General features: G+C 46.9%; 1 protein-coding gene across 4 annotated transcripts; it reads right to left on the reverse strand.

Annotated features, from left to right (window-relative positions):
- Positions 1–1,316: 1,316 nt before the first annotated feature.
- Positions 1,317–21,819, reverse strand: EGR2 (early growth response 2). Of its 4 annotated transcripts, none has more exons than XM_045024329.1 (3): positions 21,741–21,819; positions 3,985–4,102; positions 1,317–3,421 (listed from the first exon to the last, which is right to left on the reverse strand). In XM_045024329.1, exons 1-3 carry the CDS (start codon positions 21,807–21,809, stop codon positions 2,235–2,237), a joined length of 1,374 nt encoding a protein of 457 aa, XP_044880264.1. In that variant the 5' UTR covers positions 21,810–21,819; the 3' UTR covers positions 1,317–2,234. The 4 variants fall into 4 exon arrangements, with proteins under 4 accessions (XP_044880264.1, XP_044880265.1, XP_044880266.1 ...); XM_045024330.1 differs by lacking the exon at positions 21,741–21,819 and adding an exon at positions 6,979–7,055; XM_045024331.1 differs by lacking the exon at positions 21,741–21,819 and adding an exon at positions 6,507–6,596.
- Between the last annotated feature and the right edge of the window lie 602 nt (positions 21,820–22,421).

Below are 22,421 nucleotides of genomic sequence, written 5' to 3' on the forward strand. Positions count from 1 at the left end.
GAAATATAATGCAGGTCAGGTGAGCAATGTTGTTGCTACAGCCAGTAAAGCTTACCTTATTTTTGTTTTTAGGCTTGCTGGATGTATGAAGTTGTGCGCGTCTTTGGCAATTATTTGAGTAAATACTGGGGAGAGCCATCACACTTCTTTGATTCTGTAGCCACAATCTACCCAGCAGTATGGCAAGAGAATTTAAGAAACATTTAGGTGACCATTGGATAGTGACTTGCAGGTTGGCTGTGTTTCGTGAACGTAGCCCACAGATGGACTGTGCTAGTGATAGGTGCCACAAACCCATCGAAACAGGTGATCTCTAAGCCATCAGTGTGTATAAGATCTTCCCTCGTGCAATTCCACTTTCAATGGCGTTACACCCAGGGTGAACTTGGCAAGTGTTTAACAGTTGTACTTACAGCTAATCTTTGCAGGCCTGTCATAGCGGCTAATATCAGCGCACTTTGTTCTAAACAAATGCTACTCAGCTGCGGCACTTGTTTGTGGAAACTGAAAGCTCTTTGCACCGTGACCGTTCTTGAGCACTTTCCACAAAGCCGCACACATCTTGACTGGTATCTCAGCTCTGAGACTAGCTTTCTCCGAGTGGGCACTGAGATGATGGTATTTATTTTCCAGAGCCCACTTTGGGAGTTTTAATTAGCCTGCTTTAAATCACGGAACAATAATGAGTCAAAATACAGTTCACCGGTTTAGATTAGCATTTCTATTTATTCCTAGGGGAAGTCCCCACCGCTCTACCAGTTGCTTGTTTGTACACTGGGGACGGGGGAGTGTTTGCATTTCCGTACGGGGTAGTTTGGCACAGTGCAGAAAAAAAATAACGGGGGGGGAGGTTGTGCTGGCGAGTCTCCCTAATCGGAAATAGCGTCTATTATTTGAACCAAAAAATTTACAATCATTACAAAGTCTACGTACCAAAACCACACGTCCCGAGCTCTTTTGGAGACGGAAGGCTACAGACATACAGGGTGAAATCCTGGGTTCACTGAAATCACTGGGTGGGGGAGAGGGGTGTCATTAGCTTCGATTGGGCCAGTATTTCACTCAGAATCTAAAATACAGATGAGTGGTTGATGTATTTTACAGTAGAACTGTACTGTGAGTCACCTAAAATAAGTGTCATATACCTACTGGAGGTGACTGACCAGTGCCTTGGTCTGTATAAACCTAAAGGAACAGTTTTCAACTTAGCATCAAGATATGTCTTCTTTTATAAACGAGTTAAGCACCGAACCTATTGTTGAAAAAGTATTTATTTACAGAATACTCATAAAGAAACCATCTCTCCTTTGAGTTCTGGTTAGTGGTTGTGCATTATTAGACTATACCATTTCTATTTCAGCTATTGTTCCGAGCGGACAATTGATGTGCCAGCTCTAGCAAGATGATTTACATCCTCATCTGAAATCTGACTACAAATGTAACACTTTTAAGTCACAAAAAAACAGTGCGTACAAAAATATAGTTTCTAAAAAATACAAATATTAATGGGCAGAAATGTACAGCCATACTAAGATCAGAGACTGAACATGTTTCTGTCGTAATTAATAAGGCAACCCATCTACATGCAGACACTGAAACACTGTCTACATCACACAAGGCACCAAGGACACTTCAACACGTTTGCATGCATCCTAACAGCAGAGAATATACATACATCCCACCTTCAATAAATTAACTTCTCTGACGCTCATTTTGATAGATCACACAAATGCTTTGCCTCCCCCCTTCCCCAAAGGCTGAGAACTCAACAGTGCACATCAAAAAATACACAAAATCGGAGTGAATATACGCTGAAAAATAGCCATTTAAAACTCTGGAAACCACCTGTCCCTTGTCCCGTCCCCTCAGATTGCACTTCTGCGCTCCAAGTCAGTTGCACTGATATTGCTGAAAGGATTTAGACTCACACGCAACCACCTGGATTACTAGTCAAGGGCCCCAGAGCGGGTGCCCCCGTCCCCGCTTCCTCCTCACGGCACATCGGCCCCAGGGCAGTCAACGAAGCTATAAAGTGCACAGCGGTTGAGCCCGCCGCCGGCCGAGCATACACGGTGCCCCCCGGGCTGGCCAGGCCAGGCCGCGCTCTGCAGAGTCAGTCCCCAGCCCCTCTGCCCCTCTCCGGCGGCCGGGGCGGGAGGTGCGAGGGCGGGCCGGGCTCGGCGCTAAGCCGTGGCGCCCGGGAGCAGGCGAGAGTGCGCGCGCAGGGGGCTGCCTCAGGGCGTCCTGGTCCTGGAGGCGCAGGCAGCCAGGCTCCCCGAGCCGGCGGCGCTGCTCCCGCCGCACACGGCGCCAGGCGGGGGCGCGGCCGGGGCGCTGGCCCCGCTGGAGGAGGAGGGGGCGGCCGCGCCCTTCCTCTCCTTCTGGCGCAGGTGGATCTTGGTGTGGCGCTTCCTCTCGTCGCTGCGGGCGAACTTCCGGCCGCAGAAGTCGCAGGCGAAGGGCTTCTCGCCCGTGTGCGTGCGGATGTGGGTGGTGAGGTGGTCGCTGCGGCTGAAGTTGCGCATGCAGATGCGGCACTGGAAGGGCTTGTGGCCGGTGTGGATGCGGATGTGCCGCGTTAGCTCGTCCGAGCGGGAGAAGCGGCGGTCGCAGCCCTCGGCCGGGCACGGGTAGGGCCGCTCGTGCACCGGCGTCTTGCTGGGCCGGTTCGGGTACTTGCGGGGCCGCAGGATGGGCCGCAGGGGCAGGTTGTGCGGGCTGTAGGCGCTGGCGGGCAGCCGCCCACCTTCCCCGCCTCCCCCTGCCGCCCCGGCCCCCGGGCCGCCCAGGGTGAAGTTGCGGATGGTGGAGAGCGGCGTGAGCGGCGGCGGGACCCTGAGGGAGTCCAGGGGGCACGGGAAGGGCTTGCGCTCGGGCGGGGCGTGCAGCTCCCGCTGGCACTGGGCGGGCGGGAAGAAGCCCGGGTAATCCGGGATCATGGAGAAGATCCCGCCGTCCGCGGCCGCTTTGGGGGAAGGGTAGGACGGGGGCGGGTGGTAGGGCAGGGAGCCCCCGGCCGAGGCGGGCAGGAAAGCGGAGGAGGGGTCCTGCTGGTAGAGCTCCCCGCAGCCCGAGTAGGGAGGCGGAGGTGAGTACAGGTGCTCCAGGTCTCCGGGCTGGTTCTGAGCCATGCTGCAGCTCAGAGCGCTGCTGGCCAGCGGGTTGGGGGAGGCAGAAGATGCCGTGGAGGAAGAAGTGGCCGATGAAGAGGGGGTGCTGACCCCCTGCAGGATCCCAGCGCTCACGATGTTAATGATCCCTTCCGGATAGCAGCCGGCTCCTGGGTACTGAGGGTCGATGGAGAATTTGCCCATGTAGGTAAAAGTCTGATTGCGGGAAGCAGAAACTGCTGGGGCAAAGCTGCTGGCATAAGGCAGATCCAGGGATCTCTTGTCACTCATGTCAACATTGATCATTCCATCTGGGAATTAAAGAGAGGCGATCGGTCAGTGCACGGCCACCCTCCACTCCCAAGGACACCTGGCTGCTTTCAGGACTAGGGCTTCACCGTGTTCTTCGCCCTACTAAGAAGCATGTTATCAACACGGCCAAATATCGTCTTGTAGTTCACTTCCCAGTGTCCACCTGCCTATATGGGGCGGGGGTTCTTTCTCCCTCTGGACGCTTTAATTTACAAGGGACATATATTGCACTAATTTCAAGGCTCGCCAGTCCCAACTTTCTCTTAGTTTAATGCACACACAAAATGAATTGCAGAATGCCTTAGAGTAGCCTAACCACATTGCTGCGGACAACTTGCTCTAGTCCCTTTACACTTATTTCTCAGCATGCAGAAGTTAATAGAATTAGAAACAAGCACTCAGATTTATGTATACATTAACACATGTTGCCACTGACCTAATCAGCAAATTCTTTTCTAGTTTTCTTTCTGTTTCGCTTAAATGTGATCAGCAGCGTACAATGGGACCGCAAGTCAGACAAGTAAACATCCTGCACATGCACAGCTTAAAAAGTGATGCTTACCTCCTGTCACACTGCTCATCTGGTCAAACGGTCCTCCTAAGTCAGCATTGGGGAAGATTGTGACCGAAGTTGGCAATGTGGTAGCGATGTCATCCACAGGGTAAATGTTTTCGGATAGCTGATGCACAAAACCACTGAGAGTTACTGGAATTTTGTCTACGGTCTTGGCAGTCATCATTTGGTCAATAAACAACCTTGAAAACAACTTTCACCACTTGTAGTGTTAATACTGTATAGGGTTATTTGTTTCTTCCACGCTAAAAAAAAAATCAAGTTTATACTTAAAGTCTGTTACTGCCTCTGTATTGCTCTGTAAAAGCCCAGTAGTTGCTGTAGTGTTATTGTAACAGTCAGTGTCCCTTGCAGAGCTGTTAATCACTTGCAGCTCTCAGTAGATGGAAAGTGTTGCAGTAAGTATTTATGGGGAGGCCCTGAATGCCCAGGACGTCACTGCCCATATAAGGACTGAGGAACAGGGAAGGGCGAGCCGGGCGGAATCATCACATGGGAGATTAGCATGCGGTCTCTCTGTAGTCGGATCCGCGCCCGCTGCAGCTGCTCCTCTCACAGGCAGGCTGATGCTTGGCCGCGGATTTTCGGCAACGGACCGTAACTTTTTATAAAGATAGTAATAGATCCAGTGCACGCAAATCGGGAAAGCCTGTGGGAGGTGCTTGTCTCGCTCGAAGAGCACGAAGCACCGAGCGAGGGATATTCCGGTTTCTTAGGCTCTTGCCTAAAAAGGCGAGGATCCGGTCCCTGAGGGCTCCGCCTCTCCATGCCTTTTTAGGAGTCGTTCCGGAAAATTAAACTTCGGAAAGAAAACGAGCGGAGCCGAGACAGTACAGTCAAACCCCTACTCACTTTCTTAGCAGCGTTTAACCGCAAGCGACGAATCAGAAAATAGCTACATTCACGGAATCTGACTTCTTTTTTCTGAAGTGCTGGTGGAAAGAGACACTGATAAGAGTGAATGTGGTGTTGCTTTTTTGGAAAGTGTGTGATCTATTTATACTGTAGCGAAAACGGAACTTTTTCTTCTTGTTGTTGTTGTGGCTGCCACTGAAGGGGAGTAACAGAATAACAACAAGGCTGAGCTTAATGTAGTTTTGTCCCAGCAGAAAGAGCGGAGGCCTCTTAACCAAACCCTCCAACTATAGGTTCCCTGGATTTCTAATGAAGCTGGCTCGTGTCCCAGACGGGGGTGTTCCGTTTCTTTAGGAGATTGACCCAGAGTTGGAATAGTTATGGTCTTTCTCCGGAATGATCTCCTCCAAACGTCCTCTGAAGTAACAGGTTTCTCTTAAGATGTAACTAATTGAAAAGCCTTTGCACTGTTATAAACCTGTATACTTCTCTGGCCACTGCAGTTGCGAAACACATGCTACATACGACACTTTTCTTGCATCTCTTGATGGAAAACCTAGTTTCTATCGTATTTTTAGAAATTAGTTATTGTACTGAATTATTTTGTAAATAAAACTGCCGATGGGGATAACTTTTTCCATAATGACACATAATCAGTGATCATTTGACAGGGTTACTTCTACCACTGCAGTTTATTTTCATTAGATATAGAGGATCAAATTCTGCGCTTCCTTACACAGCCCATTAATATCCATACAGGGTGCAAAATAGCACAGATTTGGGCCTATGATTTGGATAGGGACCTGATAATGTCTTCTTCCTTAATCTAAACATAAAACAAACTTAATACCGGCAAGTTTGAAAGTAGAACATTCATCTGCAGCACTCTTACTCCTAGAGAAAAATATAGCTAGCAGGGACAAAACAAAGACACTTCTATGGGCCTGAGATGTATATATGTTCCCACTTATTTTATTTTGCCAAACAGAAGGCACTAAACTATCTCCCCAACTTATTCTGAAGAGAAAACGTTTCTTTCCAATAACGGCATCTCACAACACAGTTAAACAGGACGAGCTGGCTTTTTATTGGGAAAAAAAGGAGAACAAGTTAGATATTTCAGTTTTCAGCGTGTGGTAACTAGCGTGTAAAACTCGCAACCGCACTGCTGGCAGTCTCCACTGGAAAGATCTCCTATCTGTAAAACTTCCTGCTCAAGCGCCACGCTGTGGAAAAGGTGTCAACTGCAGGCTAGACGAACTATCACCTGCCTTGATAGCACTACGCAAAACTAAGCACATCATAAAACCACTTTCTGATAACGTGCATGCACATAGAGCTCCCTCGTTTTCCTGAGAGATTTCAGATCAGTTCTTTGCTTAGCTCGATTACTCCTTAGATATTAAATAATTATTCACGGTAGGGCTTTATTTGGTCCCTAGGTAAATTTTTATATAAAGAGTTATTGAAGAATTGTGGAGTTAATTTTCAAAGGCACGGCGGGAATTTAGGCAGCCACTTCCCATTGACTTTCAGTCGGAGTTGAGCATCTGAAAATGTCCCCTTTTGGGTCTTGTAATAGGCATGCAATCCCCTTAACGTTTTGAGTAGTATTTGGTAAACGTCTATACCCCTGTACAAGGGGAGAATCTTACCAGGCGCGATCAGCGTCAGGTGATAAGGCAGCGTGTCAAGAAAGCATAGCCATCCTGTGCCGGCAGTTGCGGGAGACCCACACACCCAGTAGACACCAAAGGCAAGAGTGAGAATGGAGACAGATTCCTATTTCCCTCCTTGATGAACATTTAAAATTATGCAAACACCCCCTAACAATGCTGGGCTCGCATTACTGCAGGGATATGGGCAAACCGGGACTGGTTGGCTTCCATAGAACCATATTCACATGGTTCCCCGCCCCCTCCCAAAGACTATTTACACGTGTTTTTAGACTATTGCAGCATCTGTCGTGGCTTTTCCTCAACGCAGATCTCTCCGGGATTGTTTATAAAGTCAAGGATCATAGTAAGGGACCAACTTGCAAGATCTTCACTAACCATTTCAGGGTTACATTAGATTGTTTAGCGAGGACGTGACTATCCAATAAAATTAATTCTAATCTCCTTTTACCTTCCTTTAATATGTGAGCAGTTGAAAGAATATATTTCAGCTAACCAGCGTGGCAAGCAAGCGGTGGCTGAGGCAAGTCTACACGAGTAGGGCATGCCACGGCTAGATGTGTGTTTTAAGAGTCACGAGATTACCATTAGGCATTTCGTCACGCACACCTCCCCTTCCCAGTAAATTAAACAATTCCTAAATGTGCCTCTTTGAACAAACACCGAGTGACCATGTAAATCCAGCTACAGAAGAGCAGCTGCCTCATGATGTTTAATACATTACAATAACATTGGGAACACGTGTTGCTCATTTCCACTCGAATTGGAGTGCTTTCTGCGGCAGCCAGTGTTCACACACGTGGGCGGGCAGGTAGGTGCTTTGATTTTTGTTTTAGTTGTACCTGCATCGTTCTTTCCACAGCCTGAGGGCGGGAGGGGAGATTAGGGTTGGAACTAGACTGTAAAGGAAGCAGGAGCTTTCGGCTTGCTGATGAACTCCCAGCCCCCCCCCCTACTCCGGAGTTAAGGGACTGGGAGGTGCCCCCTATGGCCGGGGGGGACTCTGCGGGATGAAATCCTGGCCCCAGCAAAGTCCATGGCAAAATCCCCAGTGACTTCAACGAGGCCAGAATTTCACCCTGCCTGGTGTAAAGGTGCCCTGAGCCTGGGGCAGGGAGTTCATCCTGCGCACTGCCCCTCGGGCCGGCATTCTCGGCGGATGCTGCAGCAAGGCGAGTCCCCTCCAGGCTTTAGGGGAGGGATGGAGACGCAGCCATCCGCAGGCCCCCGCCCCCAAGGGCTACTGGGAAAGTTCCCCTAAAACTCGGCTGCTTCAATCCCGCATCTCATCCAAGGGCGGGGGAGCTAGTGCAGCAGCTGCCCCGCCCGGGCTCACCGCTCCAGAGAGCAGCTATGCCCGCTCCGAGCTGGAGTGCCCTTTGCCAGGTGACCCGAGCCCGTGCCGCCGGGAGCGCTAGCGGGTTAGCGCTCTGCGGCAGCAGCTGCACAGAGACACCCCGGAGCTCAGCCTGGGGGAGCGAAGGAGGAGCTGCCACACAGACCTTACAAAAGTGACGCTTTAGGCACTGACTTGCTCTTTCACCATTAGCGACAGTAGAAGTTTGCAGAGCTGGAAATGTGGGGGAGGGAAAGAAGAAGGAGGTGTCAAGATACTCAAGACCAGGGGTTCTCAAACTGGGTGTTGGGAGCCCTCAGGGGGTCACAAGGTTATTACATGGGGGGTCAGGAGCTGTTAACCTCCACCCCAAACCCACTTTGCCCCCAGCATTTATAATGGTGTTATAAATTAAAGACACTTTTAAATATATTTAAGGGGGGTTGCACTCAGAGCTTGCTGTGTGAAACGGGTCACCAGTACAAAAGTTTGAGAACCACTGCTCAAGATCATCATCTGAACCTTTTAACCTATGCTTCCAGGCCCAGGCCTGTCCTCTGCAGGATACTCAGATGAGGCCTTGTGGCAGCTGAGCAGAAATGGGGGTGGAGGTCCTTTGCATAATGTACAAAAGAGTGTCCACTAGCTTTTGGGTAGAAATTCTCTCACTTTTGGAAATAGAGAAATCGATACCCATGCTCTTCTGCAGTGATAGAATCATGGACATAGAGGCCTGGAAGGAACTTTAAGAAGTCATCCCGTCAAGTCCCCTACTCTGAGGCAGGAACAAGTAAACCTAGATCATCCCTGACAGGGGTTTAGCCAACCCTTTCTTTAAAACCTCCAATGATAGGGATTCCACAACCTCCCTTGGTACCCTATTCCAGTGCTTAACTGCCCTTAATAGTTGGAAAGTTTTTCCTTACATCCAACCTAAATCTCCCTTGCTACAGATTAAGTCAATTACTTTTTATCTTACCATCAGTGGGCATAGAGAACAATTGGTCACTGTCCTCTCTGTAACCACCCTTAACATAGTTGAAGACTATCAGGTCTGCCCTCACCCGTCTTCTTTTCTCAAGACTGAACGTGCATAGGTTTTGTTTCATTTTTTTAAAGCCTCCAAATCATATTATTTTTGTTGCTTTCTTTGGGGCTTTCTCCAGTTTGTCCACATCTTTCTTAAAGGTGGCACCCAGAATTGGACACAGTAATCCAGCTGAGGCCTCACCAGTGTGAGTAGAGCAAGACAATTACCTTTTACAGATGACACTCCCGTTAATAGACCCGAGAATGACATTAGCCTTTTTTGTAACTGCATTACTTTGTTGACTCATATTCAACTTGTGATCCTCTATAACCCTCAGATCCTTTTCAACAGTACTACTATCTAGCCAGTTATCCCCCGATGTGTGGTTGTACATTTGATTTTTTTTCTTCCTCAATGTAGTACTTTGCACTTGTCTTAACTAACTTTCCTCTTGTTGATTTCAAACCAATTTGCCAAGATTATTTTGAATTCTGACCCTGTCCTCCAAAGTACTAATAAGCTCTCCCACTTTGATATCAACCACAAATTTTATAAGCATGCGCTGCATACCATTATTAAAATCCTTAATGAAAATATTCTATAGTAGTGGGCCCAGAATAGACCACTGTGGGACCCCACTACATAAAGCCTTCCAATTTGACAGCAAACCATTGACAACTTACTCTTTCAGTATGTGCAAAACTTGTTGAAAGGCCACCACCCCATAATAATTTCATCTACACCACATTTTCCTAGTATGCTTATGAGGAGGTCATGTGGAACTATGCCAAAAACCTTACCAAAAATTAAGATATATCACTTCTACCACTCCGCCAGCCCCCACATCAACTAAGCCATGAATTCTGTCAAAGAAGGAAATTAGGTTGGTTTGGCATGATTGGTTCTTGACTAATCCATACTGGCTGCTCCTAGGTGCTTACAATTGATTAATTTGTTCCAGTATCTTTCCCAGTATCTAAATTGGGCTGACTGGTCTATAATTCCCTGGGTCTTCTTTGTTCCCCTTTCTAAAGATTGGTACTGTGTTTGTCCTTCTCCAGTCTTCCAGGACCTCACCCATCTTTCAGGAGTTCAGAAATCATTACTAACTGTTCCACAATTTCTTCATCTAGTTCCTTAAGTATTTTAGGATGATTTCATCAGGCCTTGCAGCATTGAATACATCTAATTTATCAAAATATTATTTAACCTATTCTTTCCCTAGTTTGCCTTGCATTCCTTCCACCTTGTTTAATATTAATATGATGTGTCTATTCAGGACAACATGGCAATCCAAGTTTTATGAAGATACCCCCTTATTATTTATTTGGGAATTTCTGTGGATAATTATATGTCCCTTATTACAGTATCCATATATTTGTTGTCAAAAATTATTGTTTATCCAGAATAAGAAACTAACAACAGTTAACTCCAGGCTTCCGTATAGCATATTAAATCTATCGTTCTGTTAAAACCCATCTGTCACTTCTTCAATTCAGCAGAGAAGTCACCTCGCCTCTCCACAAACTAGAGCCACTATCCAGCAGGAAGGAGGGTAATCAGAGGGACTGGAGAAGAGTCAGGCAACAGTAGCTTGACCAGGCTTCTTGTCTTCTGAAGGGCCCAAGGAAGCATAGCAGGGGAAGCCACTGTGCAGCCAGTGCTGGGTGAGGCTCCTACAGACACAGTTCTGTCTAAGAGTATGTTTACACTGCAATTAGACATCCGCAGCTGGCCTGTGCCAGCTCACTCAACCTCATGGGACTTGGCCTGTGGGGCTGTTGAATTGCAGTGTAGATCTTCAGGCTCGGGCTGTATCCCAGGCTCTGAGATCTGAGATGGGAGAGTCCCAGAGCCTGGGCTGCAGCCTGAGCCCAAAGGCCACCACCAGAATTAAACAAGCCCACAACCCAAGCCTCATGAGCCTGAGGCAGCTGACACAGGCCAGCTAAGGGTTTTTCATGGCAATGTAGACATACCCTCAGAGCCCTAGGGTGACCAGATGAGAGGAAGAAAATATCAGGACACATGGTGTGTGTGTGGGGGTGGGGGGATCTCCAGCAGAGCAAAAAAAAAAAAAAAAGAGGGAGTGCCGCCAGCGGAGCAAAAAAAGAAAAAGCGGAGTGCCACGAAATAGCGGGACCAATTGTGTCCCGACCAAACAGCGGTCGGGATGTGGGACAAACGCCTAAATATTGGGATGTCTGGTCACCCTACAGAGCCCTGATCTGTGGAGTTGCGTTCCTGGCTGTAATTCCTTGCCCTTTGGCATTAGAAATAGTCCAGCTCTGATTAGGTGTGGATGTAATGCTGCAGGGGCTTCTCCAGTTATACAACAATATAGATTGATATTCCAAGTTCCATGGACTTTTACACTTAAAGGAAAAGAGGTAACAATTGGGTATAAAAATAATATTCCTATCTGACTGCTCCCTATGGGGTGGAGGATCTAGTTCACTGTCCCATGCATGTGAATTTGATAACCACTCTTAAGAAACCATGGACTGGCCCTCTGTTTACAAAGAAGGATACATTGACACATAAAGAGCTTTTCCAGCCCCCTCACCTCCTCTCCCTATGGCTGAGACACTATGTTTTCTCTTGCTTTCTAGCTGTAATCCCTAAACACCTTCCCTATTGGCTACTCACCTCACTGGCCTCTACTAAATAACTCCTCAGTCTTTCATTCCCCTTTGGCCTGTTCCCCTCAAAATACAGCCATGCCTTGGCCTCCTCCATCCTCTGAAAACCCACTCTTGAACCCACTTGCCTTCTTCCCTTCACCTCTAAGCTCACAGAAACAGGCCCTGGACAGCCATTGCCTCCAATTGTATTTTTCCAACTCAACCCTGGATCCCTTCCAGTGCAGCTTTCACACAGCCCTACCGGACTGAACGCAACCAATCTCATCTGATCTCAGAAGCTAAACTATCCTGGGCCAGGCTAGTACTTGGAGACCACCTGGGAATCCCAGCTTTCCCCACTCACCACGCCCAGAAATTGCTCTCACTACGATTTATATCAACCTTTTCCTGGCCAAATCTCAGAGCCCATATTCCATCATCATCCTCTTTGCTGCTTTTCATTGTCCATTACACACTCCTTGCAACTGTGTTCTTGGCTTTCACAACTTTGTTCTGTCCTGGTTCTCACCCTGCCTCATGGATCTTTCAGTTTCTATTTTAGTAGGTCCTTCTTTTCTCTCTCCATCAAGCATGGGAGGTGGAGGGAGCTATTGAACTCCTTCCTTGGCCTTTCCTTTCAGACCCAATCTTTGGTGATCTCAGCTCCATGAATCTCTCCATCTGCCTTTCATTGTACATTCTCTCTCTCATAATAAGGTTATCAAAAGTGAGCTCATTATTCAAGTTCCAGTCCTTTTTATAGTACTAAAAATAACGTCACTTTACACTATAAATTAATCATTCGTATACTGCTCCTGCACACTGCCAAAGTTTACAGCTTCTATATCTTTCCATTTTGATGGGTGTTTCAGTAATGTATTATTTCTGAGAGCATGTTTTCTCATACTATGTTCTTGGCACTAATCTTACGGCTTTATAATTTTTTGCCCCATGAACTATCTGTATAGTCAGGTGCTACAAAAGCAACTCTCAAACCATTATTTGTAGTCCCTGGAGTCTATCCTAGTGGTCTGCAGAATGAAATGCTGAAAACCAAGCAGCAGATGATTTATCTATGGGGCAGGGGAATGCTTCATAAGAGTATATTCCTCTCCCAGAGTAGTCCTAGAATGTAAAGTAAAATTGACAAATCACTGTCCTCCATCTAATTTCTCTTCCAGCTCATTTATTTGACTGCAGTCCAGTTTTTAACATATATTGTAAAGCAATAAAATCTGTATCTTGTCTCAGGTTACTGATTTTAAGAAGTAAACAAAAGTGAAACCACCAGCAATCTTTGTGGAACTCCTTGTTAGATCTAGCTATCCAGAAATAATTGTACTCACTAGCATCATTCAGATTGTCCCCAAGACAGTTCTTTATCCACATAGAACTTTAAACAGTCTGACTAAAAAAACTCCCTCTCAATTGCTCAGCTTTCACTGTTCTTAGTTTTTGTGATGTCATAATTTCATTAGTTCTCCGGTCATCACAGAAACTTCTAGACTAAATGGATTTTAATAATGGATGATTAAAAGACCCTCCCCAAAATTCCAGGCATTCTTTATACCTCATAAGGAAGCATAAGACACAAGCCTCATTTTTTTCTTTACTGACTGGTAGAATTACTATACAATAATTACATTTCCTGTAAACACGTAGTGCTTTGAAGTATGCTATGATCTTATCAGTTTCGTAGAGTACATACTATATAGTCAATATTGCTTTACATAAGAGACAGTTAAAAAGAAAATATATCATACAATTTTTTAGCAGAGGTTAGTTATTTTGATTTTAAAAATTCAGTTTGCTTTAAAAGTTAGTAAGTTATTGTAATGCTACAGAGAAAACATTGAGAAATTTGAATGAGAAGCAGATTTTCAGTTATATAAAAAGTGTAACAAGATAAAGATAAGAGGAATGTTAACAGCAATACCAATTATCACGTAGAGAAAAAAATGACAATGAGTTGTATGTTTTTAAAGTTATTGGGAAAAATCATGTTATGGAAATTTGAGAAATAGCATGTGACTCTCTCTCTCATGCGTGGTATCACCCATTACAACACGATGCCACAACTGTGTACCTTAGATTTTAGAGAAATACTGTACAAAATTGTATCGTACTAGAGAAATAGTATGTGACCAGTAATAAAACACTGAGTGATAATGCACACACAAGAGGGTAAAATTAAAGGTTCGCATCCAGTAGTAACGTCACTATTTCTTGCTTTGAGTGTTTTGATGACCTTTAATGTTCTTTTAACATAGTTTCATGTAGGAAATATTAACAATATCAAATTAAACTTCTCTAGGTGGCTAATATAACTTACAAAAATAGATAATATCAGCTGAGTCCACAAGTTAGTCTAAAGATTCTTCTTAAAGATGAGGTAAATTCTATCTACTGACTTATAGCTCATAGAGAGCAATCTTTTCTCTGAGGCCTTGTCTACACTACAAGACTATTTCGAATCAACTTAGTTCGAATTTGTGGATTCGACCTTATGAAGTCGAATTTGTGTATCCATACTAAATACACTAATTCGAATTTCTGAGTCCACATTCACGGGGCCAGCGTCGACTTTGGAAGCGGTGCACTGTGGGAAGCTATCCCACAGTTCCCGCAGTCCCCGCTGCCAGTGGAATGCTGGGTAGAGCCCCCAATGTCTGCTGGGGGGAGAAATGTGTCGAGGGTGGTTTTGGGTAAGTGTCGTCATTGAACCGTCAATCACAACCTCCCTCCCTCTCTCCGTGAAAGCGCCTGCGGGCAATCTGTTCGTGCACTTTTCTGGTCAGTGACAGCGCAGACACCACAGCACTGCAAGCACGGAGCCCGCTGCGATCATCGCCGTTTTCTCCTCCTCGCACTTTATCGTCCACGTCTTCCACAGTCAGCTGCTGAGAAATTGGGCTACTTTTCAATGGTGCTGCAAGCACTGGGGGACCATAGGGGACGTTTTACAAACATCAACGTCGGGTGGCCGGGCAAGGTTCATGATGCGTGTGTTTTCAGGAACTGTGGGCTGCTCAGACGCCTGCAGGAAGGTAGTTTCCTCCCGGACCACGAAATAACTGTTGTGGATGTGCAGATGCCTATAGTCATCCTCGGGGACCCAGCCTGCCCGCTAATGCACTTGCTCATGAAGCCCTATACAGGCGCCTGGGACAGCGACAAGGAACTCTTCAAATACCAGCGAGCAGCGTGACCTGTGACTGTTCAGTTTCTTTACAGAGAAGCTGAACCTGCCCCTGTTTCTTTACCCAGTTACTGTTGACTCTCCTCTTCGGTTACATACCCCGTTCACCCCGTTACCCCCACTTCCAGCACACGTGTAAAAATAAAATACATGTCCCATTATTACTTAACAAAGGTTTCTTTATTCATGACTTTTCGTGAAAGGGTTGAAACTGGGACGCAGGCTGTGCTGGGTAGGGTGTGCGGTGATGTAAAGACCGCCTCTAAACTCAAGGAATGACAGGATCCTGCTCCTAGAGCGGTCCGCAGTGCCGGAAGGCTTCTTTCAACGGAGCCTGCCATCCCTCTTTATGGAATTCTGTGTGCGGGCGGATATGTGACCTTGTGGTGGAGGAGGACGGATACAGATTCCTCAGCTGCGTGACTCAGCGGTCCAGGACAAGGACCGCTGTATAAGATCTGAAACCGCCCTCCCCTGCTGCAAAGTCACATCTCCCCCGCCCACACAGATCCTGGAAACCACCTCCAAAAACCGACCAGGTTGCCTACTGACTGCACCGTGTGTGTGACCCGCTGCTGATCCTGCCCCCGTGTCTGTACCCTGGGAAAGGTGACTGTCCTATGCAATTAACCACCCCCTTCCCCACGCCCCCCATTCGAACACAGTCTTCTTTGAAAAAACATAACGGAAACAGTAATTAACAGCAAATCATTTTTATTAATTAAGTAGACAGTTAGGGGATGGGACTGGGATTGGGACTACTGTGAGTCTGGAAGTGAAGGACTTCGGCAAATGTACGGTATGAGAGCTTTTGGGTACTTGAGCACTGTGCTGTGGTGCAGTGACAATATTCACGTCCCCGGCCGCCCCTCCGCCTGATTATTTTCGGTGAGGGGGGTATGGGACTTTGTGGCGGGGGAGGGCGGTTGCAGATACACTGCAGGGGGGCTCTGTCCTCCTGCGGTCCTGCAGAACATCCACAAGGCGCCTGAGCGTGTCCGTTTGCTCCCTCACTAGTCCAAGCATTGTTTCAGTCGCCTGCTTGTCTTCCTCACGCCACCTCTCCTCCCGTTCGCTGTGTGAGCGCTGGCCCAGAGAGACGGTCTCCCTCCACTGGCTCTGCTGGTCCGCCTCTGCTAGGTAGCAGCCCATACGTTCCTCGAACATCTTGTCCCTTGTCTTTTTCTTTCGCCGCCTAATCTTCGCCAGCCTCTGCGAGGGGGATGCTGTGGCAGGTCTGGAGACAGTGGAAGCTGTGAGATGGGAAACAGGGAGTGAATTCCTTGCAAAGATACATTTTTGCAAACAATTAACTGAGTCTAGGCTGTCTCTGTGAATTCTGGGTTGAGACCCCTGTGCCTGCTGGGGCAGAAATCATTTTCACGGTGGATTCTGGGTAAATGTCGCCAGTCATTCCTTCCTCCGGGAAAGCAACGGCAGACAATCATTTCAAGCCCGTTTTCCCAGAATTGCCCTGGCATACGCCATAGCGTGGCAACCATGGACACTGTTTTGCCTTTTGTGTATGTCACCGTATGTGTACTAGATGCCGCTGACAGAGGCGGGCCAGCAGCGCTACACAGCAGCATGCTTTTGCTTTTGCATGACAGCAGAGATGGTTATCAGCCATATTGTACCATCAACCATACCATAAATTGGTAATAAGATGGTAATAAGATGGGCATGGTTACCTGTCCTTTTGCACTGCCCCATTTGGGGCTGTCATAAGTGCCCCTGGCTGAGCAGCCAGGGGCGCAAAAGCAAAAATTGGGAATGACTCCCTGAGTCAATCCCTCCTTTTTGGTATCTAAAAATAGAATCAGTCCTGCCTAGATTATGGGCAAGTGTACTAGAGAACCACTGTATCATAGAACCAGAGAGCACAGCTGCTCTGTGTCCGATCCTGCATAAATTATGAGCTGTATGCTATTCACAGGGGGTGCTCCTGCAACAACACCACCTGTTCATTCCGTTCTTACCCCAGCCTTCCTGGGCTACCATACCATTGTCCCCCCACTTGTGTGATGAAGTAATAAAGAATGCAGGAATAAGACACAGTGACTTGTTTGTGAGAAATGACTGGAAGGAAGCCTCCAGCTGCAATGATAGTCCAGGCAGGACATTAAGGAGTGTGGATGAAGGAGCCCATCATCCCTCTGCTAGTCCAGGGGCAATCGAATCTTTTATTTACAATGAAGGGTGGGGGCTGATGGAGCTCAGCCCCCTGTTGCAATGATGAGGACGGTTACCAGCCATATTGCACCATCTGCCATGAAAAATTAGGGACAGACGCCCTTGATCGACCTTACTGATGCTAGTCGGCATGGTTACCAGCCCTTTTGCACTGCCCCATGTGCCAATAGGCTGATGATGAGGACGGATTTCCATCGTTTTGTACCATCAGCCATCCATAGCGTGGGGGAGCAAGGATGTTGGTGTTGAGTGCTGCACCATCGCGTCTATCTGCAGCATTCAGTAAAGATAGGGTGACATGTAAAAGAGTCAACAGAGGATTGTTTTCACTTCTGGTGGTGGGTGGGGTGTGTGCGCAAATTGCCAAACTATGCCCTGACCTACCGCAGACACTGTGTTTGACCCTAGAAGCATTTGGAGCTCATCCAAGAATGCAAATACTTTTCGGAGACAGCAGGAACTGTGGGATACCTTGCGTCCTCATTCCCCCCTCCCTCCATGAGCGTCCATTATATTCTTTGGGTTTCCGTTACGCTCGTCACGCAGCTGCGTGCTGAGTCTGTGCTATGCCGTCTGTCCGTAGATTTTTTAAAAATACTTTGGACCAGGCGTAAAATTACAGTAATTAACCTAGTTAGATGCAGGAGTCTCCGAGCGAAATCACCCTGAGGAGGGTCACTGAAGGAGATAGAGAGCGCATGCTGCGTGAAAGCTAGCACGAACCAGGGCCCGATGCAGCCGTGCTCGGGGAGGCAGTGCTCCCTGAGTACCTCATGAAAGCCTTGCGCGGAAAACTGTGCTACCACGGAGCACCCAATAAGGCAGCTCTCCTCAGGAACCTCCTGCTGATGCTTTTCGATTAACGCAAGGAGAGCTTCGTGGAGATCTCCAAGGATGATTTCTGTTCTATCCCCATATATAGAGAGTCCTCCTTTTCACACAGTTAAGATTCCTGTTATATTAAGAATAAAAGTTAACATGGTTAAAGCACTTACCGACTGCTCCTTCCCGATTCAGGGTCCGGGTTAATGGCCGGGGAGGGTTGTTGGGGGATCACGGTGATGAATAGATCCTGGCTGTCGGGGAAACCAGCGTTGTAAGCGCTCTCGCCTGCCTCGTCCTCCACAAACCCTTCCTCATCTTCCCCGTCCGCGAACATCACCGAGGAACTGGCCGTCGACACTGTCCCATCGTCAGAGTCCACGGTCACTGGTGGGGCAGTGGTGGCAGGCTCCGTAGCGTCCGTTTGCCGCTTTGATTTTTTGGTACCCTTGTCTGGGGTCCTTGATTTTCACGCGGCGCTGCGTTGCATCCCGCCTGTATCCTCTGTCTCTCATGGCTTTGGAGACCTTCTCGTAGGTCTTCGCATTCCGTGTTTTGGAGCGCAGCTCCGAAAGCACAGACTCCTCGCCCCACACACCGATCAGATCGAAGAGTTCCCGGTCAGTCTATGCTGGGTCCCTCTTTCTATTCACAGATAACATGAACTCCTCTGCTGGAGAGCTCTGCATCGTTGCAGGTGCTGCGGAGCTCGCCCCGATGTCCAGCCAGGACGTCAGATTCAAAGTGCCCAGACAGGAAAATGAATTAAAATTTTCCCGGGTCATTTCCTGTGTGGCTGGTCAGAGAATCCAAGCTCGGACTGCTGTCCAGAGCGTCAACACAGTGGTGCACTGTGGGATAGCTCCCGGAGCTACTAAGTTCGATATGCATCCACACCTAGCCTAATTTGAGCTAGCCATGTCGAATTTAGCGTTACTCCACCTGCCGGGGTGGAGTACCAAATTCGAACTAACGAGCCCTCTAGTTCGAATTAAATGGCTTCCTGGTGTGGACGGTTGAGCGGTTAGTTCGAATTAACGCTGCTAAATTCGAATTAAAGTCCTAGTGTAGACCAGGCCTGAGGGAGTTTTGCCTAAATAAGGGATGCAGGATCCAGCCCAGGGAAAGTTGTGCATAATTTACATATAATCTTCAGGAAGATTTTGATAGATGCAACCCAGAAGGCATTTAGTGTCATTATGGTAATTGCTGCTTCAGTGTTATGCTTGTTTCATGCCGTTAATTCCTGTTTTATTATATTAATTTTCAAGGGCTAGATTACACCTTTACTCACACAGCTGAACCTTATACACCAATAGCTGCCTCCATAGACAAGAGCCACCTCTGGCGCCATGCATGCTGGCCCACATTTCCAGAGGTGAGAGGTGCTGCTTGGACACCCCAGGGAGGCTGCTTGGTGTGCAGGGCGCTGATCCCTGCTGGCAGCGCCAGTACAAACACACACCAAGGCAGAGCATCTTGCTGCCCTTGGTAACAGCTATTCAGGAGCAACTGCTGGGTGCTTCAGGAGGGGCAGCTGCTTTGTCCCCCCAAAACTCCACCTATGCTTTGGAGCCTGTCATGGCCACACACAAAAATCTGCTGGTGGCCACATGTGGCCACAGTGACTATATTTGAGAAACACAGCCCTAGAGCATAGCAAATATTCCTTACTCCATGTATATTGGGTAGTTTAACATTATCAGCTTCTCACAATTATAAAGAGGTTTTTACCTTTTATTTAAAAGGCTTTACCTGCTAACCGTATGCTATCAAGTCTGAAAGGAATGCACCACTAGCTGAACAAGAGCAAAGACAATCACAAGAATCAATTCCTTTCCCTCCCCTCTTTTAAAATGGGCCCTTCATTTCTTGTTTTATATTCTAAGAGGTGATATCTAATGTTATATTGGGTTTGTTTTTATGCATCTGTACAACACCACAGCACTGGTCAAAAGCTATGAAAATAAGATAATTATTCTCATCTCCATAACTTCATGCGTAAGAACAACTGAAGAAGAAAAGGTTGTCCAGGAGTTGGCAACACTGGGCCAATTTAGTGTCTCAGAAAGCAGCAGAATACTAAGTAGTCTTAGGTGGCAGGATTTTATTTCACACTTCGGTCCTCTGGAAAGGGTTGAAACCCTCTGCTATCATGGCATTGTACAGACCAGTCTGTCTATGCTACTTCAGCACAACAGCCCCCATAAAGTGTTACCGAAACAGGGGGATCTACCTGAAACATTCCCATTCCCTCTGGGTATAAAGTAGGCTAGTCCCTGTCCTCAAGAAAGAGCAAATAAAGTCAATCACTGGGCGCTTTTGTTTAAAACATATCCTCACACCCACCCATCCCCTCCCTTTCTGGTTGACTGCAGGTTTTGGCCCATTCCCAGCCAGGGTAGAGGGAGGTTCTGCATCTCCTCACTGGAAACAAAACCAAAACCCAACAACCCAGTTTACCAACCACTTCTCTTTTATCCCTGCTCCCTCAGGACCACTAGCTATAGGGCCCTGTCTGCATAACTGGCAGCTGAGCTAAGCAGCTTCTCATGGGAGGATAACCTGTCCTTCCCTCATGTTCCTCACCAGGATTTTAACCCTTTACTTGCCTACCAAGATGCATGTTACTTATACCCTAATACACATCTAAGTAGATCTAAAATATACCCATTCCTAAAATAGAGTTGGTCAAATCTGTTCCCATACTAAAGGAAATGACATAGTTAAATAATGGGGGAGAGAGAGGAAAGGAAAAAAAAATCACATTCTGCCATTAATTATAGTACCTTAAAACCGCACACTGTTTTTCATCCAAGGCTGCATGTTGTCTTAGGATGAATGCCTCTAAATTTGAAATAAGTAAGACTTATTGCAAGGATTTGGCTCAGAAGAGCCATAATGGTATCCTGTGGGGTTATTTAAATGTCAATAACCTTTTCTAATTCAGGCTATAGAAATTAAACAGCCCCTTGTGCAATCAAGAAACTACTAATTTAAATTTGTATGTCTGTAGACAAAAGTATAATGAAGAAAACTTTCAGGAAAATGAATGCAATCAGAAAATTATAACTCTTTGCATTAAACCTATTTTTTGAATAAAAACACTTAATAGGTCATTATTAAATGCATATAGCATACTTTCTTGATATTTTAGTACATTATTTCCACCATAAATATTTAATTTGAAATCATGACACTTTTGCTTAGCTTCTGAAAATGAATTATCCTATGGAACACGTGTAAAAATATTTTCAGTAAGTCACCTCACCAGTACTGTAATGAACAGGCTAGTCTGTATGTGTACTATTGCCCTCTACTGGATGAAATCAGAATTGTGCCATACAGTGGAATAGTAGGACATATCCTGTTGTTCATTACAGTGGAATCTTTTGTAGCTCAAATGGGCGGGACATATAGAACCCAAAGGAAGGGTGGTTATGATTTACTGCAAAATGGCAACCATAAAGCTGTAGGTGGTGACAAATTCATTACACTATTTGGAAAGCAGTAGGTATTCCATACAAAGAGCTTTAATGGACAGAAGAATCCATCCAATAGAGCAGGGGTGGCCAAACTGTAGCTCATGAGCCACACGCAGCTCTTTTACCATTAAAGTGCAGCTCGCAGAGGCCCCCCCCCCCCATGTCCCTGCCCCATTCTCCACTTACTAGACTGGGGGGAGGGTGAGCTCAGGATCTCTGTCTTGCAGCATGGTGGTAGGGTAGGGGCTTCTGACCAGCAGGAAAGGGGGTCTCAGGGTTTCTGACTAGCAGGGAGGGGGTTCTCAGGGCTTCAGCCCTGTGGGGTGCACCTGCCAGGGATCAGGGCTTCAGCACTGGCTTCCAGCAGGTGTGCTCTTGAACTTCTGAAGATTGTCGGTGATGGCCCAGAGAGCCAGTAAGTTTGGACACTCCTGCAACAGAGTCTGAATTGGCTGATAAAAATATGGGCACTGTAAGAAAATACAGACACATTTTTACCCTATTATAGAATAAAAAAACCTCACCAAAATTGCAACAGTAATTCCAACATAAAGCACCTTATCTCCAAACAGTGATACATTCATTATCCACATCTGGCTTGCAGTCCCTTCCCCCCCCCGCAGGTCCCCTCTCCTCTCTCGCAAGGTTCCTGTGTCTTATGCGACTACCTGATTGTCAGGTTGCTGCACCTGTGCCTTAAGCAGAGCTTTATTAACCTTCCCCCCCTTAAGATACAGACCATTCTGGCATCTCTTCTAATAATGCAAGTGAACATCTCTCTTGATGGCCTGAAGTTGTTTTAAAAATTAGTACCTATTTTCTGGCAGGTGCTCCTATTGCTCTCATCATTTAATATTTGAATACATAAGGTTGAAACACCTCCAAGGAGCGTTTCCTTACTGGCCATCTGGAATGTCCATCCAGTGGGTTGCCAGGTGTCCAGTTTTCAGCCGGAACACCCAATCGAAAAGGGACCCTCCCCAGCCTGGTGAAAATGAGTGAGCGAGGGTGGGGGAGAGTGAGCAATGGAGGGAAGGGGGATGGACTGAGTGGGGTGGGACCTTGGAGAAAGGTGTTGAGTTTTGTGCAGTTAGAAAGTTGGCTATAATATGTTATTCAGTTTATAGGCAGTAAGCAAAGGTTTAGGGGGCCTGATAAGCCCTTTTGTCTGGAATTGAGGGGGTGAGATACACATATAACATCTC

This window comes from Mauremys mutica, chromosome 7, assembly GCF_020497125.1.
Source record: "Mauremys mutica isolate MM-2020 ecotype Southern chromosome 7, ASM2049712v1, whole genome shotgun sequence".
NCBI lineage: Eukaryota > Metazoa > Chordata > Testudines > Geoemydidae > Mauremys > Mauremys mutica.

Coding starts and splice junctions, on each gene's coding strand:
- EGR2 (XM_045024329.1), bottom strand. CDS start 21,809: ATGTGGATAATGAATGTATCACTGTTTGGAGATAAGGTGCTTTATGTT. Junction 4,103..21,740: donor GAATTACTGTTGCAATTTTG/GTGAGGTTTTTT, acceptor TTTGTGCATCAG/CTATCCGAAAACATTTACCC. Junction 3,422..3,984: donor GATGAGCAGTGTGACAGGAG/GTAAGCATCACT, acceptor TTTAATTCCCAG/ATGGAATGATCAATGTTGAC.